The 14,158-nt window shown below is 42.3% G+C and overlaps 1 protein-coding gene across 1 annotated transcript; it reads right to left on the bottom strand.

Moving 5' to 3' along the window:
- Positions 1-11,219: 11,219 nt before the first annotated feature.
- On the bottom strand, positions 11,220-12,229 carry OR11L1 (olfactory receptor family 11 subfamily L member 1). The gene is given in 2 exon segments (XM_017894968.1): positions 11,220-11,257; positions 11,260-12,229. Coding segments are annotated over 2 exon segments (966 nt in total). The 5' UTR covers positions 12,188-12,229.
- Positions 12,230-14,158: the final 1,929 nt, after the last annotated feature.

Here is a 14,158-nt window from a genome sequence, read left to right as displayed (position 1 = left end):
GGCCAACTACAACTTTTTAATAGAAAATTTTCAGGGGAAAAATGTCAAAGAGGTTGCATATTAATAAGTTAAATAATTACCTAAGGTGCAACAAATATAACGTATTTAACATGAAAAAAATACATTATAAAATACGTTAAAATAAAATACTTTACCTTTACATAATGACATTGGGCAAGACTCTAATTTTGATGCAATGACAGAAATCAGTATTGACATCATGTGAAAGAAACCAAAGTTAAATTTGTTGGATAAAAATTAGATTATCATTGACTACACATGGACACAGTAGACACCAGGGCCGACTTGAGGGTGGAGGGTGGAAGGAGGGTAAGCACTGAAAAGCTACCTATCAAGTACTATGCTGATTTCCTGGGTGACAAAATTGTCTGCACACCAAACCCCTGGGACACGCTATTACTCATGGGACAAAAATATACATGTGTCCCCTGAACCTAAAATAAAAGTTGCAAAGAAAATAAAATTAGTTTATGATACATGCATCTCACTGCATGTGGCAAGAGAAATGGAGCAGATGATATACAATACGGGACATGCAGATCTTTATTCATAGAACACTTCTGCAACACACAGACCATTTCTAATTTGGCAATTGTTAACCCACACATGTGCCTATTTTCCTTCTTTCTTTTCCTGTTGTAAAATAATTCCATTACTTTCCTCGATTGCTTTGCACAGAAGTCTTAGTGAGAAGTTTGAAGAATGGTTCCCACTTTTGATAATGTCCTGTGATCACTATGCAGCCACCTGCTCCCCTCCACACCGTGAGGTCATCGTGACCCCAAGGCTCTGTGAAGGTGGTGACTTCAGGGCTTACGGGTTGGAGGAAGGGGGACATAGCTGCTGTTCTCTCCCTTGGGGAATCTAGTGTTATCCTCAGTTCTTGACATCTGTTTATCGTGAAAGCTCCCTTCTAAATATGAACCTCAGGTGCTCTCTGTGAGACTCTCTAGCACATTCCCTCTGTGTGCTGTGTGCTGTGCTCCGTACACTGAACTCTGTCATCTCTAGTCTGAGGAACAAAGGGATTTTTTGAATAAAGTTTTCCTTAAAGTTACATAAAAATCAACTTTCTCTTAAATGGCAAAATAATCAGAATATCAGACCACTCAAGTTCTTTTTTCATTCCAACAAAAAGTGGCATTGAAAATAGATACTGGCCGGACCCAGTGGCTCACGCCTGTAATCCCAGCACTTTGGGAGGCCCAGGCGGGTGGATCATTTGAGATCAAGAGTTCAAAACTAGCCTGGCCAACATAGCGAAACCTTGTCTCTACTAAAGGTACAAAAAATTAGCTGGGCATGGTGCGGCGGGTGCCTGTAATCCCAGCTACTCAGGAGGTTGAGGCAGGAGAATCCCTTGAGCCTGGGAGGTGGAGGTTGCAGTGAGCAGAGATCACGCCACTGCACTCCAGCCTGGGAGACAGAGTGAGGTTCCATTTCAAAAAAAAAAGGCCGGGTGCAGTGGCTCACGCCTGTAATCCTAGCACTTTGGGAGGCTGAGGCAGGCGGATCACTTGAGGTCAGGAGTTCAAGACCAGACTGACTAATATGGAGAAACCACGTCTCTACTAAAAATACAAAATTAGCCGGGCGTGGTGGCAGGCGCCTGTAATTCCAGCTACTTGGGAGGCTGAGGCAGGAGAATCGCTTGAACCTGGGAGATGGAGGTTGCAGTGAGTCGAGATTGCGCCACTGTACTCCAGCTTGGGCAACAAGAGCGAAACTCAGTCCACCCACACCGCCCCCTAACAAAAAAAAAAAGAAAAGAAAATAAAAGAAAGTAGTTACTGAGAAAAGTACAGGATTTCAGGAATCGAATCTAACTTCTTTGTCATTTTAGGATGAAGCAGAAATGAGTAGCCAGTTATCAGGCCCAGAGTTGAATGGACCTTAAAATTAATGGTTAGAGAAAGATGAATGTGTTGGTAAGCGTTTTATATATAAATGAGCCAAAGATGACCTCTCTCTATTGACCCTATGTTGTTTACTTCTTCTGTACTTCAGACTGGTAACTGTTAACTCAAAAAGCCCTCCAATCGCGCCAAACTCAAATTTTTGCACACTCAATTGTTTTCAATATAGTCTAAGGAGATTTTTAGCTGTTTAGAACCTGACTTTTACAAATTCCATGAAACTTCCTACAACATCTGCTAGTCATAGGCAAGATAAACCTTGTATCCGTAAAGGTTTCAAGCTCCACCACCCCTCCCAGCTCTCTGACCTGCAGGCTCCTCGTCCTCATCCTGTTGCTGAGTGGCATCAGCTAGACATGTAAGCTCCCTCCCAATTTCCCTCTCCACTGGAAGTCGCATTCCCTCCTTCCTTTTGGGGTAGTAGCCCCTGCATCTGAGCCTTTGGAAGGTCTCATGCTTGAAGGACTTTGCTAGCATTCAAACCTGTCAAAGCAGTGCCCAAATAAAGCTGGTTTGTGTTACTGTTACTTCCTGATTAGATCTTTTTCTCTGATTGTCAGCAAGACTTCTCAAACTCACTACAGTAAATGACCAAGAACAATGTCCCAGGATACGATGAATGAGTAAGAAACTGAGATTTATTTATTTATTTATTTATTTATTTATTTATTTATTTATTGAGATGGAGTTTCGCTCTTGTTTCCCAGGCTGGAGTGCAATGGCATGATCTCAGCTCAACGCAACCTCTGCCTTCTAGGTTCAAGCGATTCTCATGCCTCAACCTCCTGAGTAACTAGGATTATAGGCATGTACCACCTCGCCTGGCTACTTTTGTATTTTTAGTAGAGATGGGATTTCTCCATGTTAGTCAGGCTGGTCTCGAACTCCCGACCTCAGGTGATGTGCCACTTTCAGCCTCTCAAAGTCCTAAGATTACAGGCATGAGCCACGGCGCCCAGCCACAGGTTTTTTCCTTACTGAAATTTAACATAGCTAAGAAATAAGCTATTAAGCAATAATGAGTTACTGAAGGATTGTATTCCAAATATTTCTAACTACTTGGTGGTGTAAGGAATTGAGTTGGTGAGGATGCCGCAAGTCACGTTTTGAGTAGACACCTTGAGTATCCCTTCTTCTTGCAGATGGACTTCTAGCTGCTTCTCATCGGCCACTCTGGTTGTGTACATGGATTCTGAGCCTTACCAAGTCCCAGCTGGAAAACGCTAATGAATCCAAGTCAATCAGGCTGATTCCATTTACCTTTTCAGGGACTGGTTCAATCAAGAATGGCCTTGAGAAGACCTTGTGGTAAAAAGTACAAAAGGAGAACATTTTCTCTGGAAAGTTTCCTGCATTGTTGAGAAGAGGTTCAAGGCAACATTGACCTTTTCCTGCCTCTTAGTAATGAATTGTGATGACACAATATTCACAAGAAGTAAAAACATGTGACCATGGGAAAAATCAAAGGAATTCCAGCAATGCCAACGCTGCAGGTGATGTTGACAGCCTACATTAACGTACCATGGCAACTTTCCCTGACAAACATACTAAACATTTTTCATCTTTCCCTCGGCTTTATTTGCCTGTTCTTTGTAACATAGCTGGAATCATTCGGTCTGACTTAACAGACTATAACCATGGCTTAGTAGAAATAATGAAAGGCTGAGTGTCACAGGAAGTAAGAATGGAGAAGGGATGGATTGGAAAGGTATTACAGATGTAAATACACTAAGCCTTGTGGAGTCATTCCATAAGAGACAGGATGTACCATAGGAAAGACAAGGTGTGCAAGGAGCATGCGCCAAAACATTTCAGTGTTCTAGAATATATACTAATATTTGCAGGGCAGTTTCCTAGTCTTTGCAATTTTTATAACAGGCTTGAAGAAATAAAATCAAGAGTGGTTTATGTAAGCAATCAAAATGCCCCAACATCATCATGCTATGAAAAAGCCCAAACTAGCACAGGTGAAGAGACCACCTGGAAAGGTCCTGAGATTACAGGAGGACAGAGATATCCAGCCAGCCCCAACTGCTCAGCCTCCAGCCATTATCTGACAGCAACCACAGGAGAGACCTTGAGTCAGGAACAGGCGGCCAAGGCCTTCCCCAATAATGATCAGAGAAACTGTGAGACAACAGAATGGTTGTTACTATTTTGAGACACTAATATTTGAAATTATTTATTTTACAAGAGTACGTAACTGGAAACTTCAGTTTAGACCCTTTGAGGGTGTATCTGTGTCCATTAAGAGGATGCTCTCCGTGTTTTTAGCCCTAGTTTGTGATGGAAAGGGGGAGGTGCCCACCCTACTAGACTTCCATGTTTGGGGGCTTGTGTTGCCTGGTGCTGAGCTACAATCTTGACATTGCTACTCGAAAAGGGAAATGACTGAGACAGTTTAGTGCACTTGAATTGTGCGTCTTACTGAACTTTCAGCATCTTGGAGTGTCACAGGGGATGAAACACAAATTTTGCCAGTTAATGGCCCTGGTGGCTGTCATCTGCCTCCATGAGGTAGCTTAGAAGGGAGCTAGCTCTTCAAAACGAGACAAGACCACTAGACATAACTACCATTTTGTCACCTAGAATCTCCCTTGTCAGGTAGTCTACAGGTGTTCTTGCCCACCTCCTTGCCCCAGTTTCCTAGTAAATATTCCCAACAGTGTGGGTTACAGATCCCACTCGTGCAGTACCTTCCAGTCTGCATCCACGGTGCTGGCCCCACCACATTCTCCGTGAGAGCTCGAGGAATTGTGGGCACTCTGTTGCTGTTCTGCTCATATGCTTTTTTTCAGTAAACCTCCCTTTAGGCTTAAAAAAAAAAAATGGCTTGTTGTTGCCTTGATATATTTCACTGGAGCCAAGCCACCAAAGGAGCATTCCTTTTAACTGCCAAAGCACATTCTTTATCTTGAAATTATTTACAGTTGTAGGTTATAATAGTTTGCTATCTACAGACCAGTTTTAAAAGGCCTTGTGCCACTCAAATATCACAATCTTTGTCAACATTCAGTGTCTCCAGCAAAAGAAACTATCAACAGAGTAAACAGCCCACAGAATGGGGGAAAGTATTCGCAAACTATGCGTCCAACAAAGGTCTAATATCCAGAATCTATAAGAAACTTAAACAGTCCACAAGAAAAAAAAAACCCCATTAAAAATGCCAAAAAAAAAAAAAAAAAAAAGACACTTCGCAAAAGAAAAAGAAAACATACAGGCAGTCACAAAACATGAGGCAGGGCGCAGTGGCTCATGTTTGTGATCCCAGCACTTTGGGAGGTCGAGGCAGGAGGATTGCTTGAGCCCAGGAGTTTGAGACCAGCCTGTGCAATAACGTGAGACCTCTTCTCTACAAAATTTAAGAAATTAGCTGAATGTGGTGGCATGTGCCTGCAGTCTCAGCTACTTAGGAGGCTGAGGTAGGAGGATCGCTTGACACTGGGAGGCCGAGGCCACAGTGAGCCAAGGTCTCACCACTGCACTCTAGCCTGGGTGACAGAAGGAGACCTTGTCTCAAAATAAATGAATGAATAAATAAATAAATTTGAAAAGCATATGGAAAAATGCTCATCATCATTAATTATCAGAGAAATGCAAATCAAAACCACAGTGAGATACCATCTTACACCAGTCAGAATGTCTATCATTCATAATTCAAAAAGCAACAGATGCTGGCAAGGCTGTGGAGAAAACGGAACACTTACACACTCTTGATGGAAACATAAATTAGTTCAGCCACTGTGGAAAGCAGTTGGAAGATTTCTCAAACTACTACAAACTGAACTACCATTTGACCCATCAATCCCATTACTGTGTATATACCCGAAGTCAAATTAATTGTTGTGCCAAAAAGACACATGCACTCATGTGTCCACTGCAGCACTATTCACAATAGCAAAGACACGGAATCAACCGAGGTGCCCATCAACGTTGGATTAGATTTTAAAAATATGGTGCATATACACCATGGAATACTACATAGTCATAAAAAAGAACAAAGTCACATATTTTGCAGCAACATGGATGCAGTTGGAGGCCATAATTCTAGGCAAAATTAACACAGGAAGAGAAAAATCAAATATTGCATATTTTCACCCATAAGTGGGAGCTAAACCGTGGGTACATGCAGATACAAAAATAGCAACAATAGACACTAGGGACTACTGGAGAAGAGAGGGAAGGAGAGGGACAAATATTGAAAAACTGACTATGGAGTACTGTGCTCAGTATGTGGGTGACAGGACCAACTGGAGCCCAAACCTCAGCATCACACAATGTACCCAGGTAACAAACCTGCACATGTGCCCCTTGAACCTAACATAAAAGTTGAAATGATTTAAAAAAAGAAAAGTTAAAAAGTGTAGGCCTTCTAATCCAAAAAATAATAAAAATGAAAAAAAAGTAACTATAGGGAAACAGAAAAAAGCACTGAGTGCCTCAATGTTCCGTTAATGCCAGTAATTTCAGTCATAATCACACATGACAGCTTTGTAACTTAGAAAAGCCTCTCTATTTAAAACTTTCCCAAGACTGCCTCCTCTTATTCTTCAACAAACCTCACCCTGATGCACGTGTGCCTGTGGCTGTAGGTGGTGAGAGAGGGACACACGCGTGTGTACATGTGTGTGGCCCACGAAGCTCCTTAAGTATCTCCTCATCATTGCCACAGCTCCATGTGCCTTCTGAGAAGTCAGAGCTCATTAAATGTGCTTCTTGTTATGATAGAAAGTACAAACTACTGTGTCCAATTGACCACAGTTCATTTTAATTTTCACACCAGTGCTCTATAAGAATGAGAAGATTTCTCTTTCCTTCATTCTGAACAGAAGTTGAAGAAAGATTTTTGTGCCCCCAAATCTGACAAGGTACAAGACATGTAGGTAGAGCTATGGAACTCTGGTGCCCAGACTGAGTGTATGCGTCCAAATGGTAAGCAGATATTTTGTGTGTGACTCAGTGTCACCCACCCCACTCTTGACTCCCTTGGCAGCTGTACTGGTTCAACAAGCACCCTCAGACCTATACTCTTCCAGATTTTATCGTGTGTAATCTGCCACCGTATATGCACTTTTATAGACAGAAATTGGATATCTTCCCAACTCATGATATTGCTCTAGACTGCACTTGAGCAACAGAAGTCTTGACTCCTCCACCTGGGTTACTAACACTGGAGAAAAATCACACAAGAGGAAAGGATGACCACCCACATGCATGGTCTCTTATTCCTGCTTGGCTGTCAGTATATTCTACAACTTTCTGGATGCTTCTGTTATCTCTAAAGTATCCCCTAAGAGAAATTCTAGCTATTCATCATTGTGTACAAACTCCTTCTCTTATCTCCTCTATTATTCCCAATGATTGACTTTACTTCCTGATTCACAGGAAAATGAATGTATAGAATGAACCAAAGCTAAGGATTTCTTCTCATTTCTGTTCTTTCCAATCACCTGCAAATGCATGTGTCTGCACCTACATCACACCTGGAAAGCAGGAGCCCCTCTTTATTCACGGGTATTCTTGGATAAGCCTCTCCCTGTTTTCAAGGTCCTTGCTGCAATATTAACTATATTTCTCTCTCTCTAGTGCCTTGCTCTCTACTTGCCCTTACACGTCAGCATTTAAACATGCTCGAGTTTTTAAACTTAAAAAAATAACAGAAAATATCTCTACAGCAAAGAAAATAATCAACAGACTAAAAACACAAACTAGAATGGGAGAAAATATTTGCGAACCACATAACTGATAGTGGCTAATATCCAAAATACATGAGAAACTTCTATAACTCAATAGCAAAACAAAACAAAACAAAAAATGGTGTGGCACAGTGGTTCACACCTGTAATCTTAGCACTTTGGGAGACCGAGCTGGGAGGATTGCTTGAGCCCAGGAATTTGAGATCAGCCTGGGCAGCACAGTGAGGCCCTGTCTCTTAAAAAATAAAAATAAAAATTAGCCAGGTGTGGTGGCACATGCCTATATTCCCAGTTATTCAGGAGGCTGAAGTAGGAAGGTTGCTTGAGCCCAGGAGGTCAAGACTTCAGTGAGCAGTGTTTGTGCCACTCCATTCTGAGTGACACAGTGAGATACTGTCTCTTAAAACAACAACAACAAAAAAGAGGCCAGATGCAGTGGCTCACACCTGTAATCTCAGCACTTTGGGAGGCCGAGGCGGGTGGATCACCTGAGGTCAGGAGTTTGAGACAAGCCTGGCCAACATGGGGAAACCCTGTCTCTACTAAAATACAAAAATTAGCTGGGCGTGGTGGCAGGTGCCTGTAATCCCAGCTACTCAGGAGGCTGAGGCAGGAGGATCACTTGAACCCGGGAGGCAGAGGTTGTAGTGAGCCGAGATGGTGCCACTGTACTCCAGCTTGGGTGACAGAGTGACACTCTGCTTCAAAAAAAAAAAAAAAAAAAAAAAGGGGGGGGAAAAGAAAAATACTAATGATACAATTAAAAATGGGGAGTTGGCAAAGATCTTTTGGATATGTTTCCAAAAGCACAGATAACAAAAGCAAAACTCCATGAATGGGATCGCAGAACTGAAAAGTATCTGTTCAGGAAAGGAAACAATCTACAGAGTGAATAGATGACCTAGGAATGGGAGAAAATACTTGAAAATCACACATCTGATAAGGGGTTACAACTCAAAATATGTAAGGAACTTGAACAACCCGACAGCACGAAAACAAGTCAATTAAAAATGGGTAAAGGTGCTGAACAGACATTTCTCAAAAGAAGACAGTCAAATGGCCAAAAGGTGTATGAAAAGTTGCTCAGTGTCACAATCATCAGAAAAACAAACAACAAAACCACAATGAAATATCACTTCACACTTCATAGGATTGCTATGAAAACGAAACAAAACAATAGATAAATGTTGGTGAGATAATGAAGGAAAAAAGATCCCTTTGTACACTGTTCATGGCCAGGCAAGTTGGTGTAGTCACTATGGAACACAGTACAAAGGTTCCTCAAAAAATTAAAACTAGAACTATCACACAATTCAGCAATCCCAGATGACAAAAATGGCCCAAGCAGGCCACCAGGGAAACCTGGGCCCAGCGTGCATCAATGCAGAGCATCAAGCACAGCATAACAGGTGCACAGTTGCCTATTCCTGTCCAGAGAGAACTGCATCCCTCACTCTGGAAAATGGGGAAATGCAGAGAAGCAGATGTAACTGAAGAAGCCAGCTGGAGCAACAAGGAGGGACAACCACAGCCTGGGAGGGCACCATGCCAGAGACGCCTGGACCTCACGCTAGGCTCAGTGCCCGTTATACTCTTGGGACCCAGCGCTTTCCCTCTGCATCACTTGGCATACTTGACATTATTTGTTGCTTAAAATAATGTCCTAGTGTTCACCTTTCCTAGGAGAGCTAGGCAGATCCTGTGACACTACAGCTTCAGCACACAGTAGGTGCATCACAAACATCTGCTGCGTTCACACACTCTTGACTTCTCCAACCTTCTTGAGAAGTCTTCAGTGAAAAGGAATTGCTGATTGAGCAAGAATTAAACTTCTAGAGACTCCTGGATCTGCTGAAGTTTGAGACAAGGTGAGATTTGTTTACTGCCATATTCCTAGCTCATAGCACTTAGTATGTAGTCAGTTAATAAATGTTTGTTGAATAAATGAGTCAAAGGAATCATATATCTTACTTAGTTATATATTTTCTGAGTAAAATGATAAATTTAATAGTGTATTTCTGGTATAATTTTACTTTACATATTCAACAAACTTGACAATTCAACTAGGTGCCAGGCACACAGCTGCTGAAGAAAAGGACACATAAAATACAATTTCTGTCTACAGGAAAGCCACGGTCTAAAAAGTAGAAACATGTGAACAAATTATAAAAATCAGAGGGGTTTGTTGCTATTTTAAACAGTTCCAGTCAGGAAGTGTTAAAATAGAAAGTTCTAAACAGGAAATGTCCCAACACACCATCTAAGCATGAAGCAGAAGCCACCCATAGTTGAGTTTGCTACCGCCAACCCCAACAGCAAGAATTCCAATCCTGCTGCTACAAAATTAAGTGTCACTCTAATTTTATTACTGCTATGTAACCCAGTTTTAGACTCTTTGATTGCCACTTAATGTTCTAAAGAAGTATTAAAGAGAAAGCCACCATGGCTGGCTTGCTTGGTCCTTTCTATGTCATTGTGTTTCCAGGAAATTCAGACTGTGGCACAGGACATGGCATGAATCATGAGATTAAAAATATTTGTAGAATTAATGAATCGAACAGTGGGCAGGCTTTGTAGAGATCTTCTACACTGGCTGAATAAATAAAATGTAAAAGTGATTTAAGATGCTGGGCACAGAGGCTCACCCCTGTAATCCCAGCACGTTGGGAGGCAGAGGCGGATGGATCATGAGGTCAGGAGTTCAAGACCTGCCTGACCAACAGGGTGAAACCCCATCTCTACTAAAAATACAGAAATTAGCTGGGTGTGGTGGTGCATGCCTGTATTCCCAGCTACTCAGGAGGCTGAGGCAGGAGAATCACTTGAACCTGGGAGGCGGAGGTTGCAGTGAGCAGAAATAGCACCATTGCACTCCAGCCTGGGCGACAGAGTGAGACTCTATCTCAAGAAAACAAAAAGTGATTTAAGCATTTTAGTGACAGCCTCTGACTCTCAGGACTCACAGTAGCACAGAATACTGAGGATCTTCCCCTCCCTTCCTTCCTTCCTTCCCACAATTTCATTAAACAAAAAAACACTAAAACATCTAAGGTCTTGTAGATGAATATTTGGCACTTCAAAAATCCTTACTTTTTTCTTGTCATTAGAAGACAATGTAGGTCAACAAACATTTTAAATGTCTTTTGTGTGTGTGTGATTTATTCTTTCTACTGCTATTTAATAAGCACCAATGGCACCCACCAGGTTTTAGGTCCACAAGGCCAGTCTACTAATAGTACTTAAAAGATGCAGGTCTTTCTGTATATAAGGTTATATAAACAAAAGAGAAATCTTATTGTAGAATGTGAAAGTAATGTGTGTGTAATCACCATCCACTGGAATTCAATCAGATTTTCCTAACAAGATGTTAGAAAGTGTCTAGGACAAAACTGACCTCAAAAAGGTTTGGTGGAGGCAATTTATCTTCTGACCAGTTGCTGGCGAGGAACCCTTAAAAAAGCTGTTGTTTTGTGGCTTACAGAATTCAATGCAGTTCTGACAAGGAGCTTCAGGTTTAAAGGTCTGACTCTACCATTCACTTAACCCCGAATTTAATCCACTGCATGTTCTGTGCATTTTTCCTCACCTAATAAAGGAACTTCCTTTTGCTCGTACTCCATAGATACCAAATTTCCTTCTCATGAGCTTTCTAACAGCTTCCTTGAAGTCTTTGTTCCTCAAGCTATAGATAACTGGGTTCAGCAGTGGTGTGACCACAGTGTAGAAGACAGAAATGATCTTGTTGACTTCAGGCAACAGGTGGGGACTGGGGTGCACATACATGGAGATCATGGTCCTGTAGTAGATAGTGACAACAGCCAGGTGGGAGCCACATGTGGAAAATGTCTTTCTCCGGCCAGAGGTGGAAGGGATTCTCAATACGGAGGACACGATGAAAACATAGGACCCCAGTGTCAGAAAAAAACAAATGCACAGCACGGCAATTGACAGGATAAAGATGGTCACCTCGGTGATATAAACACTGGAACAGGAGAGCTGCATGAGTGGGGGGAGGTCACAGAAGAAATGGTTAATCTCATTGGGCCCACAGAAGTCCAACCTGGAAATCATCAGGGAAGGCAGAAAGCCTGTGCCGATTCCTGTCCACTAGGAGAACGCCACCAACCTGGTGCAGAGCTCACGATGCATAAGGAAAGGGTAGCGGAGCGGGCTGCAGATGGCCAGGTAACGGTCATAGGCCATTATGGCCAGGAGAAAGCACTCGGCAGCGCCGAGGAACACAAAGAAGTAGAGCTGTGCCATGCAGGCGGAGAAGGAGATGGCTTGGCCCCAGGACAGCAGGTTGGCTAGGAGAAGGGGCACAGTGGTGGATGTGTACCAGACCTCCAGAAAGGAGAGATGCTGGAGGAACATGTACATAGGGGAGTGCAGTCGCTGGTCCTGGCTCACCACAGTAATGATGATGACATTCCCTGTAATGGTCAGGCAGTAGATGAGCAGGAAAATGACAAAGAGCAGGGTCTGCCATTCAAGAAGGTTCTGGAAGCCTAACAGCTGAAAGTTAGTCACAGTGGAGGTATTTTGGGGCTCCATTGCCTGTGGGGGATGAAAAACATTTTGGAAAAGCACAGGATGCAAGGCGCAAATGTATCACTATTGATGTTTGGCACTTCAGAGATTAATTTTTAAATAGTTTAGAGCTGTATACACAGCTTTTTAGAAGGTTAAATGCATAATTCCGCATCTCTTTTCTAAGAACACATTTTGAAATCTTAAGCTGAATGTGAATGTTAGATCTTGTAAGGAGACTCAGCAAGTTTCATTTATCTGAGTTCTCTGAAATCTTGAAGTCTCCTATCCAAAGACAGGCAAAAGAGGACTCTGATTAGTAGATCTTCAGTGTTCTCACCATACAAAAAAGAAAAATTGAGGTGATGAATATGTTACTTGGATTGACTGTGATGATTATTTCACAATGAATACCTCTATCAGAACAAGGTTGTACACTTTAAATATATAGTATACAAAAATATTTATCGACTACACCTCAATAAAGCTGGACAAAAACTCAAAAAACTGACAGTAACAACAAAACTTAAAAAAAAATTCCTGCACGGCTGGGCACAGTGGCTCACGCCTGTAATTCCAGCACTTTGGAAGGCTGAGGCGGGCGTATCATGAGGTCAAGAGTTCGAGACAAGCCTAACCAACATAGTGAAACCCTGTCTCTACTAAAAATACAAAAATTAGGTGGGCGTAGTGGCACGTGCCTGTAATCCCAGCTACTTGGGAGGCTGGGGCAGGAGAATCATTTGAACCCGGGAGATGGACGTTGCAGTGAGCCGAGATCATGCCACTGCACTCCAGCCTGGGCGATAGGGCGAGACTCCATCTCAAAAAAAAAAAAAAAAAAATCTTGCACATATGGAAGCAAATGCCTTTCCCTTCTCATATGTGGGCTTTGTCTGAAAAAGAAGCCAGACACAGCACGTCTCCTATACCATCTTGGGAAAGTGTATATATTCTACTCTCAAACAATATTTATTGGTCCCTGCTGTGTGTGTGTGTGTGTGTGTGTGTGTGTAAAGGCCTGTGCTGAACTAATCTGTCTCACTCCACTGGTGTCCTTTCTTGCCTTACCCAACACCATACTCATACCCAACCACTATCATTGCATCCTCATGTACACCTTTTCTTTCATTTTATTCCCTATCTATAGTTCTGGATAAAGTAAACATCCACCTGCCATACAGGAGCTTCTGTGAAGTTGAGGGAGTGAGACATAGCACAGAATAGAACCTCTGTAAAATGTACAACCAACAAACTCGGTGTGCCCTTACTGCTGGAGAGCAATCATTGTATATTTCCCTTATACACCAACAATAAAATTCTAAACCCCACAACTGACCGAGCAGACTCCTCCTTTCAGCCAAGGGGATTTCAAAGAAACCTAAAAAATCTGGTTCAGGCCATGATGGAAAGAGGGGGTTGGACAAACCTCATCACACTCTCCTTTCTCCAGAATTCAGGCACAACTGAGCAGCAATAACATCAAAAAAGAGATTTTAAGGCTGATGCAACAGACTCTGTAGCAATAACGTACCAGATTCGAACCTGACTCTAGTATAGCATCATGACAGACAGCCGACCCTGAAAGAAATGGAAATATTTTACCACAACATATATGTATTTGTCATATTTAAAATGGCCCTGCAAAGCTGTCTCTTGTGGGGGAAATCTGCATTCTGCGGAGAACCCCTTTCCCTCTCCAGGCCTTTGTCTGATCCTCAAGAGATGAGCTGAAAGTCTAGCAGCTTTTAAAAGTCTCAATAGAACATTTCTGCCATCTGCTGCTTCTCAGGCTGGCAACATATGAGACTTCATCTACACCATGAGAACCTTGCTGTCCCCAACCCCCTTATCTTAATCCAGATTCTCCTTCTGTGGATTCCAGGTCTTTAGACAATAACTTAATTCTTTCAACCAGTTGCCAATCAGAAAGTCTTTGCATCCACGTATGACCTGTAACCTTCTCCCTTTCTTGGAGTTGTCCTGCCTTTCCAG

The sequence above is a fragment of the Rhinopithecus bieti genome, unplaced genomic scaffold (assembly GCF_001698545.2).
Source record: "Rhinopithecus bieti isolate Rb0 unplaced genomic scaffold, ASM169854v2 scaffold_26106, whole genome shotgun sequence".
NCBI lineage: Eukaryota > Metazoa > Chordata > Mammalia > Primates > Cercopithecidae > Rhinopithecus > Rhinopithecus bieti.
Note: the sequence above shows the minus strand (reverse complement) of the source record. Positions and strands in the feature narration are given on the sequence as shown.